Source organism: Rhinoraja longicauda, chromosome 15 (assembly GCF_053455715.1).
Source record: "Rhinoraja longicauda isolate Sanriku21f chromosome 15, sRhiLon1.1, whole genome shotgun sequence".
Lineage (NCBI taxonomy): Eukaryota > Metazoa > Chordata > Chondrichthyes > Rajiformes > Arhynchobatidae > Rhinoraja > Rhinoraja longicauda.
Window position 1 is genome coordinate 37744734 of NC_135967.1, and position 20601 is coordinate 37765334.

The 20601-nt window shown below is 41.8% G+C and overlaps 2 protein-coding genes across 2 annotated transcripts; both read right to left on the reverse strand.

Annotated features, from left to right (window-relative positions):
• Positions 1-6467: 6467 nt before the first annotated feature.
• LOC144600662 (C1GALT1-specific chaperone 1-like) lies at positions 6468-19052 on the reverse strand. Its single transcript, XM_078412514.1, has 2 exons — positions 18984-19052; positions 6468-8147 (listed from the first exon to the last, which is right to left on the reverse strand). The coding sequence occupies exon 2, from the start codon at positions 8003-8005 to the stop codon at positions 7049-7051; it is 957 nt and encodes a 318-aa protein (XP_078268640.1). The 5' UTR covers positions 8006-8147; positions 18984-19052; the 3' UTR covers positions 6468-7048.
• On the reverse strand, positions 17170-19095 carry LOC144600661 (C1GALT1-specific chaperone 1-like). The gene is made up of 2 exons (XM_078412513.1): positions 18984-19095; positions 17170-18753 (listed from the first exon to the last, which is right to left on the reverse strand). Exon 2 carries the CDS (start codon positions 18703-18705, stop codon positions 17749-17751), a length of 957 nt encoding a protein of 318 aa, XP_078268639.1. The 5' UTR covers positions 18706-18753; positions 18984-19095; the 3' UTR covers positions 17170-17748.
• Positions 19096-20601: the final 1506 nt, after the last annotated feature.

Here is a 20601-nt window from a genome sequence, read left to right on the forward strand (position 1 = left end):
TTATAGTTATATGTCCCAAAATGGAACAATGAAATTCTTACTTGCAGCGGCACAACAGATATGTAAACAAAAAGTGTTCAGTACATTAATAAAAAACAAGCAATAAAAGTGCAAAAACAAAAACAATAAAAACACAAAGCACCCAAATTACGTAGTTTGGAGCTTAGTTGGAGGTTGTAGTGTTTAATAGCCTGATCGTTGTTGGGAAGAAGCTGCTCCTGAATGTCAATGACAATATGATAAGTTTTAATTTGCAATTTGAGAGGGAGATGATGATATTGGATGTGTCGGTATTACAGCCGGGCAAAGGGGTCTATCGAGGCATGAGGGAGGAGCTGGCCAAAATTGACTGGAAGGGGACCCTAGCAGGGATGACGGTGGAACAACAATGGCAGGAATTTCTGGGAATAATCTGGAAGATGCAGGATCTTTTTGTTGCAAAGAGGAAGAAAGATTTTAGGGGGAGAAAGAGGTGACCGTGGCTGACAAGGGAAGTCAAGGACAGAATAAAACTAAAAGAGAAGGCGTATGACATAGCAAAGATTAGTGGGAAGCCAGAGGATTGAGAAGCTTTTAAAAAACAGAGGATAACTAAAAAGACAATATGGGGAGAACAGATGAAATACGAAGGATGTGTAGGAAAATAACTGCAGATGCTGGTTTAAATCGAAGGTAGACACAAAATGCTGGAGTAACTCAGCGGGTCAGGCAGCATCTCAAGAGAGAAGGAATGGGTGACGTTTCGGGTCGAGACCCTTCTTCAGACTGATGTCGGGAGGGGGCGGGACAAAGATAGGATGTAGTTGGAGACAGGAAGACAGTGGGAGAATTGGGAAGGGGAGGGGAAGAGAGGGACAGAGGAACTATCTGCTTTCCGCAAAGACCGTTCCCTCCGTAACTACCTGGTCCACTTGTCTGTTCCCACTCAAACCACCCCCTCCCCAGGTACCTTCCCCTGCAATGCTGGAGATGCAATACCTGTCCCTTTACCTCCCCCCTCAACTCCATCCAAGGACCCAAACAGTCTTTACAGGTGAGTCAGAGGTTCCTCTGCACCTCCTCCAACCTTATCTATTGTATCCGCAGTTCCAGATGTCAACCTCTCTACATCGGCGAGACCAAACGCAGACTCGGCGATCATTTCGCTGAACACCTTCGCTCAGTCTGTCTTAACCATCCTGATCTCCCGGTGGCTCAGCACTTCAACTCACCCTCCCACTCCCAGTCTGACTTCTGTCATGGGTCTCCTCCATTGTCATAGTGAGGCCCAGCGCAAATTTTAGGAACATCTCATATTTTGTTTCGGCAGTTTACACCCCAGCGATATGAACATTGACTTCTCTAACTTCAGATAGTTCCTCTGTCCCTCTCGTTCCCCGCCCCCTTCCCAGTTCTCCCACTGTCTTCCTGTCTCCTACTACATCCTATCTTTGTCCCACCCCCTCCCCTGACATCAGTCTGAAGAAGGGTCTTGACCCGAAATGTCACCCTTTCCTTCTCTCCTGAGTTGCTGCCTAACCCGCTGAGTTACTCCAGCATTATGTCTACCTTCGATGAAATACGAAGGTAAGCTAGCCAATAATATACTGTAAAAGAGGATAGCAAAAGTTATATAAAGAGCATGAAAGAGGCTAGAGTGGACGTTAGACCACTGGAGAATGATGCAAGAGAAGTGATAATGGGGAATAATGAAATGGCAGAGCAGTTGACTAACTTATTTGCATCAGTCTTCACAGTGGAAGACACCAGTGATGTGCCTGAAATTCAAGAGAATCAAGGGGTTAGAGTGGCTATTACAAGGGAGAAGGTGATTGGGAAGCTGAAAGACCTGAATTTGGATAACTCACCTGGGCCAAATGAGCTGCACCCTAGGGTTCTTAAAGAGGTGGCTGCAGAAATTGTGGAGGCATTGACAGTGATATTTCAGGAATCACTAGAGTCAGGAGTGATCCCAGATGATTGGGAAATTGCCAATATTACCCCGCTGCACAAAAAGGGAGCAAGGCAGAATAGTGGGAACTACAGGCCAGTTAGTTTGATTTCAGTGGTTGGTAAGATTTTAGCGTCTATTCTAACGAAATGAGGTTACGGAGTACTTAGAAGTTCAGGATAAAATAGACCGAAGCCAGCATGGCTTTGTGAAGGGGAGGTCTTGCTTGATAAATTTGCTGGAATTCTTTGAAGAAGTGAATAGCAGGACAGAAAAAGGAGAGTTAGAGAGACAAATAGATGTTTTTTTACTTAGATTTTCAGAAAGCCTTTGATATGGTGCCATACGTTAGGCTGCTTAGGAAGATGAGAGCATACTGTATCAAAGGGCAGATGCCAGCATGGATAGCAAAAGATGGCAGAAGACAAAGAGTGGCAATAAAGGGGGCTTTTTCTGGTTGGCTGCCACTGACTAGTGGAGTTCCGCAAGAGTCGGTGCTGGGGCCGCTACTCTTCACGTTGTATATTAATGATTTGGATGAGTGCATTGAAGGCTTTGTGACAAAGTTTGCGGATTATACAAAAATACGTGGAGGGGCAGGTAGTGTAGAGAAAGCAGGGACTCTGCAGGAGGACTTGGACAGGCTGGGAGAGTGGGCAGAGAAGTGGCCGGTGGAATATAGTGCAGCAAAGTGTGGAGTCATGCATTTTGGTAGTAGGAATAAAGGTGTAGACTATTTTCTAAATGGGGTGAAAATCCAGAAATCGGAGGTGGGAGTTCAGGTGCAAGATTCCCAAAAAGTTAATCTGCAAGTCGAATCGGTAGTAAAGAAAGCTAACTAGCATTTATTTCAAGAAGGCTTGTATACAAAAACAGGGATGTAATTTTGAGGTCTATAAGGCGCTGGTAAGGCCGCATTTGGAATATTGTGAACAATTTTGGGCACCATATCTGAGGAAGGATGTGCTGGCTCTGGAGAGGGTCCAGAGGAGGTTTACAAGAATGATTCCAGGAATTAGTAGGTAAACCTATGATGAGCGTTTATCGGCAATGGGCCTGTACTCGCTGGAGTTTAGAAGAATGAGGGGGGACCTCATTTAAACATACAGAATAGTGAAAAGCTTGAATAGAGCGGATGTGGAGAGGATGTTTCCACTAGTGGGAGAATCTAGGACTAGAGGCCATAGACTCTACCGGGAGGAGGTGGCTGAACTGGCACTCTGGTGTCAGGACAACAGCCTCCTCTTGAATGTCACAAAAACTAAGGAGCTGATTGTAGACTTTAGAAGGGCTCAACATCCGAGGACGTACACGCCACTGGAGATAAATGGGATTACTGCGGATAGGGTGAGCAGCTTTAAATACCTGGGAGTCCACATCACAGAGGATCTGACATGGACAACACACATTGCCGCACCGGTGAGTAAGGCAAGGCAGCGCCTTTACCACCTCAGACAGTTGAGGAAATTCAGAGTCTCTCTGAGGATCTTTCAGTGCTTCTACTCTGGGGCTGTAGAAAGCATATTGTTCGGAAACATCACAAGCTGGTTTGGGAATAGCTCTGCCCAGGACAGGAAGGCTCTGCAGAGAGTAGTGCGTTCGGCTGAACGCACTATGGGAACTACACTCGCCCCCCTGCAGGACCTATACATCAGGAGGTGCAGATCCAGAGCCAGCAACATTATGGGGGACCCCTACCACCCCAGCAACGGACTGTTCCAGCTGCTGCGGTCAGGCAAACGCCTCCGCTGTCACGCTGTGAAAACAGAGAGGATGAGACGGTTTCTTCCCACAGGCCATCAGGACTGTTAACTCTCATATCACCAGGGACTAATTTAAATTACTGTATTAATTTATTTTTTGTGTTAAATTTTTTTTTTCTATTCTGTTTTGTAGTTTTAGCACAATCCGCAGGCGTTGCCACTTTCATTTCACTGCACATCTTATGTGACAAATAAAGGTGACTGGACTTGAGTCAGAGTTAAAGGACGTTCTTTTAGGAAGGAGATGAGGAGTGTGGTGAATCTGTGGAATTCTTTGCCACAGAAGGGTGTGGATATTTTTAAGGCGGAGATAGATCCAGTAAATTCTTGATTTGTACAGGTGTCAGGTTATGGGGAGAAGGCAGGAGAATGGGGTTAGCAGGGAGAGATATATCAGCCATGATTGAATGGCCTAATTCTACTCCTATTCTTTATCATATCATATCATATCATATATCTACAGCCGGAAACAGGCCTTTTCGGCCCTCCAAGTCCGTGCCGCCCAGTGATCCCCGTACATTAACACTATCCTACACCCATTAGGGACAATTTTTACATTTACCCAGCCAATTAACCTACATATCTGTACGTCTTTATGACCTAAAGCAGGAATAATCACAAGCGACTACTCACAAACTGGAAAATCCAGACCAACAAAGATGCTCATGTGACGAAAGCAACTCTTATAAATGCACAAATGAAATTCCGAGTGTGTTCTTCCTGTTGTAATCACCACACCCTCTTACCATTATTATTTAGATGTAGCTATGGAAATTGCTCCATACCATTTGCTGCTCGCAAAGCACTTATAAGAACAAGAGCTTCAAATGTGACATTTACAAGGTATTGAGGTGGCAGTTTACCTGTTAAACTTGTCTAGAAACTAATAAGGAATGGGGGACAGTTTATAAGGAAGTTTGCACAGTCTAGACTGGTATCCAATAAATGTGTGAAGGGTCTTGATTTAAACATATCCGGAGTGATCAAGACAGGGAAATTGTGACGTTTTTCTCTTGTAGAACAACCTTAAACTAGGGGTCCATACTTAAAAAGGAGTCACCTTTTGAATATTCTTCCAAAAATTAAACAGATTATGGGCATTAACTTCCCTCTGGAACCAGCACTTTACATTTTGGGTATAATTCCTGACAGTATGACAGATAAGAGTTCGAAACATTTACTGACAATCCTGCTGCTGATAGCAAAGAAGACGATAACAACTTCGTGGTTGAAACCACAGCCTCCAAGCATAATGCAATGGAGAGATAGGGTAAAAAATGTGTATATAATGGAAAAAATCACAGCAAGGTTACAGTTGACAACAGACATGTTTGATAAAAGATGGTCATTATTAATACAGGCAATGCCGGGACTCGAGTCTCTTCCGTTTTTGGGAACTTAAAGTAAGGGTATTTACATTCAATATGCATCTCCTATGTTTGTTTAGTTTGTGTTTGTATGTATGTAAAAAAATAAAAATAAAAAAAAAATAAAGTAAAAAAAAAAAAAAAGGAGTCACCTGTATCAAATAATAGAATTTTACACCACATAGTATAGATGTTGGGAATTCATGTTGCAGTTATATAAGATGTTGGTGAGACTGCATTTAGTGTATTGTGTTCAGTTCTGCGCACCGTTATAGGAAAAATGTTGTCAAAATGTTGAAGATTTACGAGAATATTGCCAGGACCCGAGGGCTAAGCTATAGGGAGAGGTTGAGCTGCCTAGGACTCTATTCATTGGAACACAGGAGGATGAGGGGTGACCTTATTGAAGTGTACGAAATCATGAGAGGAATAGATTGGGTAGGCACACAGAGCCTCTTGCCCATAGTAAGGGAATTAAAAACCAGAGGACATAGGTTGAAAGTGAGGGGGGAAAGATCTAATAGGAACCTGAGGGGTAACCTTTTCACACAAAGGGTGGTGGGTGTATGGAACGAACTGCCAGAGGAGGTAGTTGAGGCAAGTACAATCGCAATGTTTAAGAAACAATTAGACAGCCACATGGATAGGACAGGTTTAGAGGGAGATAGGCCAAATGCAGGCAGGTGGGACTGGTGTAGATGGGGCATATTGATTGGCATGGGCAAATTGGGCTGAAGGGCCTATTTCCATAGATTTCATGGGATCTAGAGACAATATTGGACACAATGTTTTGGGAGCGTTAATGCCGCTGCCTGCTGTCTCTCCTGCTGAAGCCACAGGGATCTGTCAAGGGATTGTGATGATGCAACCTGGCACATTCCTTGTTAGGTCTGATTTGGGAAATTGGATTGCCTTCCTGCATCTTGACTCGTGCCCTAGTTCTCCCAATTTAGACATTTGTTCCTCAAAGTTAGTGTGGAAATTGGCAAGGTCAAATGACTTAATTGTATCAAGATTTGCTGCTTTTAATGGATGGTGGATCTTGTATTAGGTTCCATCCACTTCTATTTCATCATTTAGCTTTAAAGAAAACCCTGCCAGTTTTGTGGTCATCGATACTATTTCTAGATTGTTTCAATGAGTTATTAATCTAAGGTTGCAACACTGCACTCAGTACATTGAGGACTTTGGTTATTTTATGTAATATGTGGACGGTGCATTATAAGGTCAATACCAGGGTAATATTTACGGGTAAATGAATTACACTGAATGGAAAGACTGGATGAACATTAGTCTCAACATCAAAAGTTTTTCTTTTTAAATCGCAATAATTTCCATTCAAAGAACAGATCATTTCCAGTCAATCAAGCAAAAATGCAGATTAGGAGGTTTGAAATGTTCTTACAATTTGATTTTATGGGAATGATGACATTCACATCAAATTAAAATGTTACATTATCCAACTCCCAAGCTTCACAAGATCGCACAATATCCAAATTAGCATTACAATTGGAAATCCACAAATATGCGCGACTAAAAATGTCATAAAGGTAAAAAGTTTAATAGTTTTTGTTTAAAGTTCAACCCTTCTACCACAGTCTCAAGATCAAAAATATCAGTGCCTCATTAAGTTACCCAGTTCAAAATGCAACCCCTTTCAAAATAATAAATAATTGTCTTTCAGAGCAGTTTACAAAAACATTCAAAAGCTCAGCAAAATGTTTTACTGATTTCCAGCATGCTATTCAATAATACATTTTCCTGCTAACTCGATAATTGACAGAAACTTTAAGCTGAGAATAATCATAAAATATTTTACAACCAATTTGTGAGACAATTCATTGTTAAACTCATTAACATTGAAGGCACATTCCATTTAGAAAGTTGTTTGAGATTTTACAAAACTCAGACCACATAAAATAGCAAAAGAAGTATCTTATATTCTTTTAGTCATACTTCACACTCTGGAATGAATTGGCAAGAGGAATTTAATCGTTAATTGAACCTGCAGGTGGCATGAAAATTAGTGCATCATTAAAGGAATGGCCATATGGTCGCAGTCTGTAAATCCCATACATCATAACATGCATATGGTTGGGAGAACTTCCATGAAAAGTAATGGCCACATCAGAGCAACATCCTTCCACAACTTCCTTTTGATGGTTAGACATTGCCTCCTCAATTAGGGTTTTTACATTTTTTGAGTTGAACAATTCTTTTTCTTCATTGTCTTCTGCATTTTCAGCAAATACTCCTGTGTATTTCAAACATACTGCAAGTTCCTTTTCTTCAGACATCTTCCACAGTAAATTCCCCTTTTCTGGACATTTCACAGGATCATCCAGAACCAAATTCAGCCTCTTTAATGTTTCTGCACTTAGGACCACACCTGAAGAAATCTCAACATAGTCCAAATTACCCGACTTGACCGTGTGACCAATATAGAAAGGTTCTCCTGGATCTTTATTTAACAAAAAAAATTTAAGATTTTCAATAATTGCAAATGTAGATGACTGTACCATAAAGAACCAGCCATAGTCATCCTTGTAGTTTTCATAAACATGCTTGAAAGCTTTTCTGGTCTTGATCCATGGGTCTTCTGTTCCAAGACCAATTGATTCAAAGGGTTTTATGGTTTCAGAACTGTAAAAAACAGCCTTGTCACAATGTTTGCTCCAGGTTTCCACCACAGCGGCCCAAAATCCAATTTCTTTCGGTTTAACCATGATCAAACAGAGAACTCGGATACCCTGGGTACGCTCCATTCGCTTTGCCTCTGAAAGTGTATTTAGTTCGTCCTTGTTGGGGGCTTTGAGGTGGTGGTGTTCGTGCTTTACGGGTGACATTTGGCCGCCTATCTTGGTGTTAATCAGGGCGAAGAACAAGCAGGACACTCCACCCAGAAGTATACCCTTTAGGAAGGAACTGCTGCTCTCTTTAATCATCTTTACGAGGCCGCTCGAAATGGAATTTTCATCAGCAATCAATCACCTCTGGTTTGGGGGGAATTACAAAATAAAGTCGTGCATCAAATCAGCTCTTTGAAAGGTGGCGATGAAGGGGGAATTAGGGCAACATTTAGGCGAACTGCAAGACACAAAGACATTTTGAAATTGAATTATAGAAGTTGTATTGTTTGTTTTCCATAAACCTGGTATTACAGGAAAAAGAAAACTTTTTTTGTGTACAGTTGATGGCATTTTTCTCCTAGTTTAAATCTGTCCAAAATACAAAAGGAATTGTAACCACTCAAAGCTTGGTGAGAAGCTATTTCCGACATATCCAATTTGACAACTACTTGACCTTTGTGAAATGAAATCAGCGTGGATATCCTGAGCACATACAGTGGGTTTGTACAAATATGAATGCATGGTTGAAATTCTGAATGTTCATTAAATTAATACCCAAGAGGATAAGACGAACATTTTTTCTTCTATTGAAATTTCTGTTCTTTTTATGTGTTAATTCCATCTTTTGATGAGAAGTTTTAAAATTTTTACTTAGGTTTTCTCATGCCATGCCAATTTCACTCCATTCTTTGAAAAGCCAGTGAATTTCTTTATGCATATGATATTTGATGGTATAGCATTGTCTGGCAGTTGAAAAAATTGTTAACATATTGATGCCAAGTAGAAACAAGTGTATGATTTGGTCTGGAGAATGGGTGAAAAAGCTTGGTGTAGACTTCTGATCTGAACTTTAATGCAGATTTATTCTGATACCAAATGGACAATATTATGAATCATCAGCAGAAGCTTTATTTATTTTAATGAACTCTGAACCCTACTTGCTTCTTTCTACACATTTGTTAAAGTTAATAAGAGTCATTGGAGACAAGTGGAGCTGCCTTTTGTCTATTGAGGAAGTAGTGGCTTGCTAGGCTGCAGCTTTAATTTGGTTGGTCCAGAACAGTTTGTTGGTGATATTCACGCCAGGAACTTGAAGCTCTCGATCTTCTTCGATCTGGCACCATTGATGCTGACTAGGACATGTCCACCACCATGTTTCCTTAAGTCAATAACTAGCTCTTTGATTGATAGAAAGGATATTGTTTTGACGCCATGTTCTAAGCTCTCTATCTCCTTCCTCTAATCCATCTTATCATTATTTGATGTCTGGTCGACTACATTGGTGACATCTGCAAACTTGTAAAAGGAGTTAGAGCAGAATTTGGCCGCACGAGTGTGTGTATAGGAAGTAAAGTAAGGGGCTGAGAATGCATCCTTGCAGGACACAGAGGTTGAGAATTATCGCTGGCAACGTTTTATCGCCTACCCTCACTAATTGTGGTCATTATATCAAGAAGTCGAGGAACCACTTGCAAAGGGAGCGTAAATTTTGAAGTCCCTTAGTTTGGAGTTGAGTTTGGTTGGGATGATAGTATTGAAGGCGGACTTATAGTCAATAAATCGGAGACTGACGCAGTGGTCCATAGTTCTCCAGATGTCCCGAAGATGAGTGCAAGACTAGGGAGATGGCATCTGCTGTGGATCTGTTGTGATGGTAGGCAAACTGCTGTGGATCAAGGCTGTCTGGAAGGCTGAAGTTAAAGTGCACACTACCCAGCCTTTTGACGCTCTTCATGATGTTGGATGTCATAGACACTGGAGGGTCATCAATAAGTCATGCTACCTTGCTTTTCTTTAGCATCGGGATGATACTTGTCTTAAAGCTGGGGGGGGGGGGGGTTCAAAAGGGAGAGATTAAAGATGCCCATGAATAGTTCTGACAGTTGGTCTGCGCAGATTCTGACGATTTACCTGGGGACTCCACCTGTTGCTGTTCCCCTCTGGTTTCACGTTCAGATATTTCTGAGCAGCTGTCCAGTCATCTCACATCAGTCCAGCATTTCTAATATATTCAAACCACTGAGCAGACTTGGTCTATTTGCGTAGAGGTAAAGGAAATCTACTGAAGACATAGATAGTAACACTTGCAAGGAGGAAAACAGCCCAGAAGCTCAACAGCCAAGTACAATTAGAATTCACTTTAGATTTTAGAGATGTAGCATGGAAACAGGCCCTTTGGCCCACCGAGTGATCACTAGCACGTGGGACAATTTACAATTTTTGCAGAAGTCAATTAACCTACAAACCTAAAACGCGTTTTCAGCGTGGGAGGAAACCAAAGCACCCGAACTCACGCGGTTACGGGGAGAACGTAGAGACAACACCCATCGTCAGGATCGAACCTGGGTCTCTGGAGCTGTAAGGCAGCAACTACCATTGCGCCACCCTATATTGTCTACATCTGCTTATGATTTAACCATGCCTCAGCTCTATCCACCTATCTTTTGCTACTTTGTTCCATCCACACTTTTGTCTCTTCCTGCTCTCTCCCCCACTCCTATTTGTCTGAAGAAGGATCCCAACCTGAAATGTCACGTATCTAGAGATGCTGCCTGACCCACTGAGGTTCTCCAGCACTTTGAGTCTTTTTTTAATAAACCAACATCCACAGTTCTTTGTGTCCACATTAATCAGTTGTCAATGGTTTCTCAGCAATTTTGTGGAAACTATCTCTGTCGTCTCACAGCACCCAGAAGGATGATATTTATGTGTGGTAGGTTTTGTTGTGGCTCTCACTGCAAAAGAGCCTATCAATGTAGCAGTAGATTAATCACAAGAGTCAAGAGTTTTTTTATAGTTATATGTCCCAAAATGGAACAATGAAATTCTTACTTGCAGCGGCACAACAGATATGTAAACAAAAAGTGTTCAGTACATTAATAAAAAACAAGCAATAAAAGTGCAAAAACAAAAACAATAAAAACACAAAGCACCCAAATTACGTAGTTTGGAGCTTAGTTGGAGGTTGTAGTGTTTAATAGCCTGATCGTTGTTGGGAAGAAGCTGCTCCTGAATGTCAATGACAATATGATAAGTTTTAATTTGCAATTTGAGAGGGAGATGATGATATTGGATGTGTCGGTATTACAGCCGGGCAAAGGGGTCTATCGAGGCATGAGGGAGGAGCTGGCCAAAATTGACTGGAAGGGGACCCTAGCAGGGATGACGGTGGAACAACAATGGCAGGAATTTCTGGGAATAATCTGGAAGATGCAGGATCTTTTTGTTGCAAAGAGGAAGAAAGATTTTAGGGGGAGAAAGAGGTGACCGTGGCTGACAAGGGAAGTCAAGGACAGAATAAAACTAAAAGAGAAGGCGTATGACATAGCAAAGATTAGTGGGAAGCCAGAGGATTGAGAAGCTTTTAAAAAACAGAGGATAACTAAAAAGACAATATGGGGAGAACAGATGAAATACGAAGGATGTGTAGGAAAATAACTGCAGATGCTGGTTTAAATCGAAGGTAGACACAAAATGCTGGAGTAACTCAGCGGGTCAGGCAGCATCTCAAGAGAGAAGGAATGGGTGACGTTTCGGGTCGAGACCCTTCTTCAGACTGATGTCGGGAGGGGGCGGGACAAAGATAGGATGTAGTTGGAGACAGGAAGACAGTGGGAGAATTGGGAAGGGGAGGGGAAGAGAGGGACAGAGGAACTATCTGCTTTCCGCAAAGACCGTTCCCTCCGTAACTACCTGGTCCACTTGTCTGTTCCCACTCAAACCACCCCCTCCCCAGGTACCTTCCCCTGCAATGCTGGAGATGCAATACCTGTCCCTTTACCTCCCCCCTCAACTCCATCCAAGGACCCAAACAGTCTTTACAGGTGAGTCAGAGGTTCCTCTGCACCTCCTCCAACCTTATCTATTGTATCCGCAGTTCCAGATGTCAACCTCTCTACATCGGCGAGACCAAACGCAGACTCGGCGATCATTTCGCTGAACACCTTCGCTCAGTCTGTCTTAACCATCCTGATCTCCCGGTGGCTCAGCACTTCAACTCACCCTCCCACTCCCAGTCTGACTTCTGTCATGGGTCTCCTCCATTGTCATAGTGAGGCCCAGCGCAAATTTTAGGAACATCTCATATTTTGTTTCGGCAGTTTACACCCCAGCGATATGAACATTGACTTCTCTAACTTCAGATAGTTCCTCTGTCCCTCTCGTTCCCCGCCCCCTTCCCAGTTCTCCCACTGTCTTCCTGTCTCCTACTACATCCTATCTTTGTCCCACCCCCTCCCCTGACATCAGTCTGAAGAAGGGTCTTGACCCGAAATGTCACCCTTTCCTTCTCTCCTGAGTTGCTGCCTAACCCGCTGAGTTACTCCAGCATTATGTCTACCTTCGATGAAATACGAAGGTAAGCTAGCCAATAATATACTGTAAAAGAGGATAGCAAAAGTTATATAAAGAGCATGAAAGAGGCTAGAGTGGACGTTAGACCACTGGAGAATGATGCAAGAGAAGTGATAATGGGGAATAATGAAATGGCAGAGCAGTTGACTAACTTATTTGCATCAGTCTTCACAGTGGAAGACACCAGTGATGTGCCTGAAATTCAAGAGAATCAAGGGGTTAGAGTGGCTATTACAAGGGAGAAGGTGATTGGGAAGCTGAAAGACCTGAATTTGGATAACTCACCTGGGCCAAATGAGCTGCACCCTAGGGTTCTTAAAGAGGTGGCTGTAGAAATTGTGGAGGCATTGACAGTGATATTTCAGGAATCACTAGAGTCAGGAGTGATCCCAGATGATTGGGAAATTGCCAATATTACCCCGCTGCACAAAAAGGGAGCAAGGCAGAATAGTGGGAACTACAGGCCAGTTAGTTTGATTTCAGTGGTTGGTAAGATTTTAGCGTCTATTCTAACGAAATGAGGTTACGGAGTACTTAGAAGTTCAGGATAAAATAGACCGAAGCCAGCATGGCTTTGTGAAGGGGAGGTCTTGCTTGATAAATTTGCTGGAATTCTTTGAAGAAGTGAATAGCAGGACAGAAAAAGGAGAGTTAGAGAGACAAATAGATGTTTTTTTACTTAGATTTTCAGAAAGCCTTTGATATGGTGCCATACGTTAGGCTGCTTAGGAAGATGAGAGCATACTGTATCAAAGGGCAGATGCCAGCATGGATAGCAAAAGATGGCAGAAGACAAAGAGTGGCAATAAAGGGGGCTTTTTCTGGTTGGCTGCCACTGACTAGTGGAGTTCCGCAAGAGTCGGTGCTGGGGCCGCTACTCTTCACGTTGTATATTAATGATTTGGATGAGTGCATTGAAGGCTTTGTGACAAAGTTTGCGGATTATACAAAAATACGTGGAGGGGCAGGTAGTGTAGAGAAAGCAGGGACTCTGCAGGAGGACTTGGACAGGCTGGGAGAGTGGGCAGAGAAGTGGCCGGTGGAATATAGTGCAGCAAAGTGTGGAGTCATGCATTTTGGTAGTAGGAATAAAGGTGTAGACTATTTTCTAAATGGGGTGAAAATCCAGAAATCGGAGGTGGGAGTTCAGGTGCAAGATTCCCAAAAAGTTAATCTGCAAGTCGAATCGGTAGTAAAGAAAGCTAACTAGCATTTATTTCAAGAAGGCTTGTATACAAAAACAGGGATGTAATTTTGAGGTCTATAAGGCGCTGGTAAGGCCGCATTTGGAATATTGTGAACAATTTTGGGCACCATATCTGAGGAAGGATGTGCTGGCTCTGGAGAGGGTCCAGAGGAGGTTTACAAGAATGATTCCAGGAATTAGTAGGTAAACCTATGATGAGCGTTTATCGGCAATGGGCCTGTACTCGCTGGAGTTTAGAAGAATGAGGGGGGACCTCATTTAAACATACAGAATAGTGAAAAGCTTGAATAGAGCGGATGTGGAGAGGATGTTTCCACTAGTGGGAGAATCTAGGACTAGAGGCCATAGACTCTACCGGGAGGAGGTGGCTGAACTGGCACTCTGGTGTCAGGACAACAGCCTCCTCTTGAATGTCACAAAAACTAAGGAGCTGATTGTAGACTTTAGAAGGGCTCAACATCCGAGGACGTACACGCCACTGGAGATAAATGGGATTACTGCGGATAGGGTGAGCAGCTTTAAATACCTGGGAGTCCACATCACAGAGGATCTGACATGGACAACACACATTGCCGCACCGGTGAGTAAGGCAAGGCAGCGCCTTTACCACCTCAGACAGTTGAGGAAATTCAGAGTCTCTCTGAGGATCCTTCAGTGCTTCTACTCTGGGGCTGTAGAAAGCATATTGTTCGGAAACATCACAAGCTGGTTTGGGAATAGCTCTGCCCAGGACAGGAAGGCTCTGCAGAGAGTAGTGCGTTCGGCTGAACGCACTATGGGAACTACACTCGCCCCCCTGCAGGACCTATACATCAGGAGGTGCAGATCCAGAGCCAGCAACATTATGGGGGACCCCTACCACCCCAGCAACGGACTGTTCCAGCTGCTGCGGTCAGGCAAACGCCTCCGCTGTCACGCTGTGAAAACAGAGAGGATGAGACGGTTTCTTCCCACAGGCCATCAGGACTGTTAACTCTCATATCACCAGGGACTAATTTAAATTACTGTATTAATTTATTTTTTGTGTTAAATTTTTTTTTTCTATTCTGTTTTGTAGTTTTAGCACAATCCGCAGGCGTTGCCACTTTCATTTCACTGCACATCTTATGTGACAAATAAAGGTGACTGGACTTGAGTCAGAGTTAAAGGACGTTCTTTTAGGAAGGAGATGAGGAGTGTGGTGAATCTGTGGAATTCTTTGCCACAGAAGGGTGTGGATATTTTTAAGGCGGAGATAGATCCAGTAAATTCTTGATTTGTACAGGTGTCAGGTTATGGGGAGAAGGCAGGAGAATGGGGTTAGCAGGGAGAGATATATCAGCCATGATTGAATGGCCTAATTCTACTCCTATTCTTTATCATATCATATCATATCATATATCTACAGCCGGAAACAGGCCTTTTCGGCCCTCCAAGTCCGTGCCGCCCAGTGATCCCCGTACATTAACACTATCCTACACCCATTAGGGACAATTTTTACATTTACCCAGCCAATTAACCTACATATCTGTACGTCTTTATGACCTAAAGCAGGAATAATCACAAGCGACTACTCACAAACTGGAAAATCCAGACCAACAAAGATGCTCATGTGACGAAAGCAACTCTTATAAATGCACAAATGAAATTCCGAGTGTGTTCTTCCTGTTGTAATCACCACACCCTCTTACCATTATTATTTAGATGTAGCTATGGAAATTGCTCCATACCATTTGCTGCTCGCAAAGCACTTATAAGAACAAGAGCTTCAAATGTGACATTTACAAGGTATTGAGGTGGCAGTTTACCTGTTAAACTTGTCTAGAAACTAATAAGGAATGGGGGACAGTTTATAAGGAAGTTTGCACAGTCTAGACTGGTATCCAATAAATGTGTGAAGGGTCTTGATTTAAACATATCCGGAGTGATCAAGACAGGGAAATTGTGACGTTTTTCTCTTGTAGAACAACCTTAAACTAGGGGTCCATACTTAAAAAGGAGTCACCTTTTGAATATTCTTCCAAAAATTAAACAGATTATGGGCATTAACTTCCCTCTGGAACCAGCACTTTACATTTTGGGTATAATTCCTGACAGTATGACAGATAAGAGTTCGAAACATTTACTGACAATCCTGCTGCTGATAGCAAAGAAGACGATAACAACTTCGTGGTTGAAACCACAGCCTCCAAGCATAATGCAATGGAGAGATAGGGTAAAAAATGTGTATATAATGGAAAAAATCACAGCAAGGTTACAGTTGACAACAGACATGTTTGATAAAAGATGGTCATTATTAATACAGGCAATGCCGGGACTCGAGTCTCTTCCGTTTTTGGGAACTTAAAGTAAGGGTATTTACATTCAATATGCATCTCCTATGTTTGTTTAGTTTGTGTTTGTATGTATGTAAAAAAATAAAAAAATAATAAAAATAAAGTAAAAAAAAAAAAAAAGGAGTCACCTGTATCAAATAATAGAATTTTACACCACATAGTATAGATGTTGGGAATTCATGTTGCAGTTATATAAGATGTTGGTGAGACTGCATTTAGTGTATTGTGTTCAGTTCTGCGCACCGTTATAGGAAAAATGTTGTCAAAATGTTGAAGATTTACGAGAATATTGCCAGGACCCGAGGGCTAAGCTATAGGGAGAGGTTGAGCTGCCTAGGACTCTATTCATTGGAACACAGGAGGATGAGGGGTGACCTTATTGAAGTGTACGAAATCATGAGAGGAATAGATTGGGTAGGCACACAGAGCCTCTTGCCCATAGTAAGGGAATTAAAAACCAGAGGACATAGGTTGAAAGTGAGGGGGGAAAGATCTAATAGGAACCTGAGGGGTAACCTTTTCACACAAAGGGTGGTGGGTGTATGGAACGAACTGCCAGAGGAGGTAGTTGAGGCAAGTACAATCGCAATGTTTAAGAAACAATTAGACAGCCACATGGATAGGACAGGTTTAGAGGGAGATAGGCCAAATGCAGGCAGGTGGGACTGGTGTAGATGGGGCATATTGATTGGCATGGGCAAATTGGGCTGAAGGGCCTATTTCCATAGATTTCATGGGATCTAGAGACAATATTGGACACAATGTTTTGGGAGCGTTAATGCCGCTGCCTGCTGTCTCTCCTGCTGAAGCCACAGGGATCTGTCAAGGGATTGTGATGATGCAACCTGGCACATTCCTTGTTAGGTCTGATTTGGGAAATTGGATTGCCTTCCTGCATCTTGACTCGTGCCCTAGTTCTCCCAATTTAGACATTTGTTCCTCAAAGTTAGTGTGGAAATTGGCAAGGTCAAATGACTTAATTGTATCAAGATTTGCTGCTTTTAATGGATGGTGGATCTTGTATTAGGTTCCATCCACTTCTATTTCATCATTTAGCTTTAAAGAAAACCCTGCCAGTTTTGTGGTCATCGATACTATTTCTAGATTGTTTCAATGAGTTATTAATCTAAGGTTGCAACACTGCACTCAGTACATTGAGGACTTTGGTTATTTTATGTAATATGTGGACGGTGCATTATAAGGTCAATACCAGGGTAATATTTACGGGTAAATGAATTACACTGAATGGAAAGACTGGATGAACATTAGTCTCAACATCAAAAGTTTTTCTTTTTAAATCGCAATAATTTCCATTCAAAGAACAGATCATTTCCAGTCAATCAAGCAAAAATGCAGATTAGGAGGTTTGAAATGTTCTTACAATTTGATTTTATGGGAATGATGACATTCACATCAAATTAAAATGTTACATTATCCAACTCCCAAGCTTCACAAGATCGCACAATATCCAAATTAGCATTACAATTGGAAATCCACAAATATGCGCGACTAAAAATGTCATAAAGGTAAAAAGTTTAATAGTTTTTGTTTAAAGTTCAACCCTTCTACCACAGTCTCAAGATCAAAAATATCAGTGCCTCATTAAGTTACCCAGTTCAAAATGCAACCCCTTTCAAAATAATAAATAATTGTCTTTCAGAGCAGTTTACAAAAACATTCAAAAGCTCAGCAAAATGTTTTACTGATTTCCAGCATGCTATTCAATAATACATTTTCCTGCTAACTCGATAATTGACAGAAACTTTAAGCTGAGAATAATCATAAAATATTTTACAACCAATTTGTGAGACAATTCATTGTTAAACTCATTAACATTGAAGGCACATTCCATTTAGAAAGTTGTTTGAGATTTTACAAAACTCAGACCACATAAAATAGCAAAAGAAGTATCTTATATTCTTTTAGTCATACTTCACACTCTGGAATGAATTGGCAAGAGGAATTTAATCGTTAATTGAACCTGCAGGTGGCATGAAAATTAGTGCATCATTAAAGGAATGGCCATATGGTCGCAGTCTGTAAATCCCATACATCATAACATGCATATGGTTGGGAGAACTTCCATGAAAAGTAATGGCCACATCAGAGCAACATCCTTCCACAACTTCCTTTTGATGGTTAGACATTGCCTCCTCAATTAGGGTTTTTACATTTTTTGAGTTGAACAATTCTTTTTCTTCATTGTCTTCTGCATTTTCAGCAAATACTCCTGTGTATTTCAAACATACTGCAAGTTCCTTTTCTTCAGACATCTTCCACAGTAAATTCCCCTTTTCTGGACATTTCACAGGATCATCCAGAACCAAATTCAGCCTCTTTAATGTTTCTGCACTTAGGACCACACCTGAAGAAATCTCAACATAGTCCAAATTACCCGACTTGACCGTGTGACCAATATAGAAAGGTTCTCCTGGATCTTTATTTAACAAAAAAAATTTAAGATTTTCAATAATTGCAAATGTAGATGACTGTACCATAAAGAACCAGCCATAGTCATCCTTGTAGTTTTCATAAACATGCTTGAAAGCTTTTCTGGTCTTGATCCATGGGTCTTCTGTTCCAAGACCAATTGATTCAAAGGGTTTTATGGTTTCAGAACTGTAAAAAACAGCCTTGTCACAATGTTTGCTCCAGGTTTCCACCACAGCGGCCCAAAATCCAATTTCTTTCGGTTTAACCATGATCAAACAGAGAACTCGGATACCCTGGGTACGCTCCATTCGCTTTGCCTCTGAGAGTGTATTTAGTTCGTCCTTGTTGGGGGCTTTGAGGTGGTGGTGTTCGTGCTTTACGGGTGACATTTGGCCGCCTATCTTGGTGTTAATCAGGGCGAAGAACAAGCAGGACACTCCACCCAGAAGTATACCCTTTAGGAAGGAACTGCTGCTCTCTTTAATCATCTTTACGAGGCCGCTCGAAATGGAATTTTCATCAGCAATCAATCACCTCTGGTTTGGGGGGAATTACAAAATAAAGTCGTGCATCAAATCAGCTCTTTGAAAGGTGGCGATGAAGGGGGAATTAGGGCAACATTTAGGCGAACCCCAGGCAGAAGACCCGTCACCTTGGCAACAAATCCCACCACCTAGGCCTAAACCCCACTACCAGGGGGTTGCGGCCCGACCGCCTTCCACACCCAGACCACCCGCCTCACGCCCCGCAGCATCGGCCAACTCACCTGCAATCTGTAAACGTGGATCTGCATCTGCTGGAAAAACACGGAGCGTTGAGGCGGTCTCTTCCAAAACATCCGGAAGGACCATTCTGCCAGTATAAAAGATGGCCGCATATGCCGGCCATACTTAATACTGGCGGACATTGAACTCAAGTGTGCAATAGATGAAAGGGAGAACTGCTGGGTGTCTCAGAGGTGGGGAAAAGATATTCTATGTGGCTTGTAAGAAATCAGGTGATATCCATTCAAGACCATTGTAAATACTCCTTTATTCCTCTTGTACATTTTTAATATAATTGTATATTTACTTCTGCCTTTAGCTGTTACTTAATGGTGCTGTCAGAGTCAAACAGAAGATAGACACAGAATACTGGAGTAACTCAGCGCAACAGGCAACATCTCTGGAGAAAAGGAATGGGTGACTTTTCGGTTCGCGAGTTGCGACCCTTCAGTCATACAGCGCAGAAACAGGCCCTTCTGCTCAATTCACCCACGCCGACCAACATGCCCCGCCTGCATTTGACCCATAAACCTATCCTATCCGTGCATTTGTCCAAATATCTTTTTAAATGCTGTTATAGTACCTGCCTCAACTATCTCCATCAACAGCTCGGTCCATGCACCCACCCCCCTTTTGTGCAAAAAATGTTACCCCTCAGGTTCCGATTAAATCTCTCCCCCCCTCAACTTAAACCTTTATCATCTGGTTCTTGATTCCCCTATGCTGGGCGAAAGACTGCGTTTACCAGATGTATTCCTCTCATGATTTTGTGTTGCTTTTGTTCGCTCCAATTTCTCGTCTTTGTTTTTGGACTGCCATATATTTTAATTTCGATATTATTCATCTGGTAGCTTGCTAATGTAAATGTTTTTTTTACTGTATTCAGTCTATGACTTACAATAATTGCGTAAATATTTAAATTGAACATAGCCTTTCACACGATTACCAAAGCGTGAAATAGTAAAACTGAAAAATTATGATAACAGAAAGGCTTACGGACAGGAGTGTTTGATGCAAAAAAAAATGTATTTAAATTAAAAAAAGGAAATTTTGAAGAACGGTGGGTGAAGGCCATATGATTGACGTCTACATCTTAAAAGGCTGCATCATGAAATGTTTAATAGAATTGCAAGCAAAATTGAAGGCATTGAATTAAAGAATCACTGTCACTGCCAATACAAACTTGACTATGGTATTAAAATGGTGGTGAATGGTTAATTTTCTTACAGGTGGCGGTGATTTATATAAGTTGTAACCCTCTAAAACTTGCTAGTTAGGCCCTGATTCCAATTGGCCTTGTTAGCAAAGATTCAAGGTTTTAAATAAAGACAAATTACCAAAATAGGCACAATTGTTGTGGAATCTTCTGTTGTCTGTAAGGACCAGAAATTTTGATATCCTCTAACAGAAATGGTTTTGGAACAATTTGTTTAGGTGTCTTTGATTAGATTAGATAGTAAATGGCTAATTCTGTTGGTGAGACCTTTATAAATTAAAGACAGACACAAAATGCTTGAGTAACTTAACGGGTCAGGCAGCGTCTCTGGAGAAAATGGATAGTTGCTTTTTCAGACTGATTGTTGGGAGGAGGAACTGGAAGCAAAAGGACAAACTAAAGGG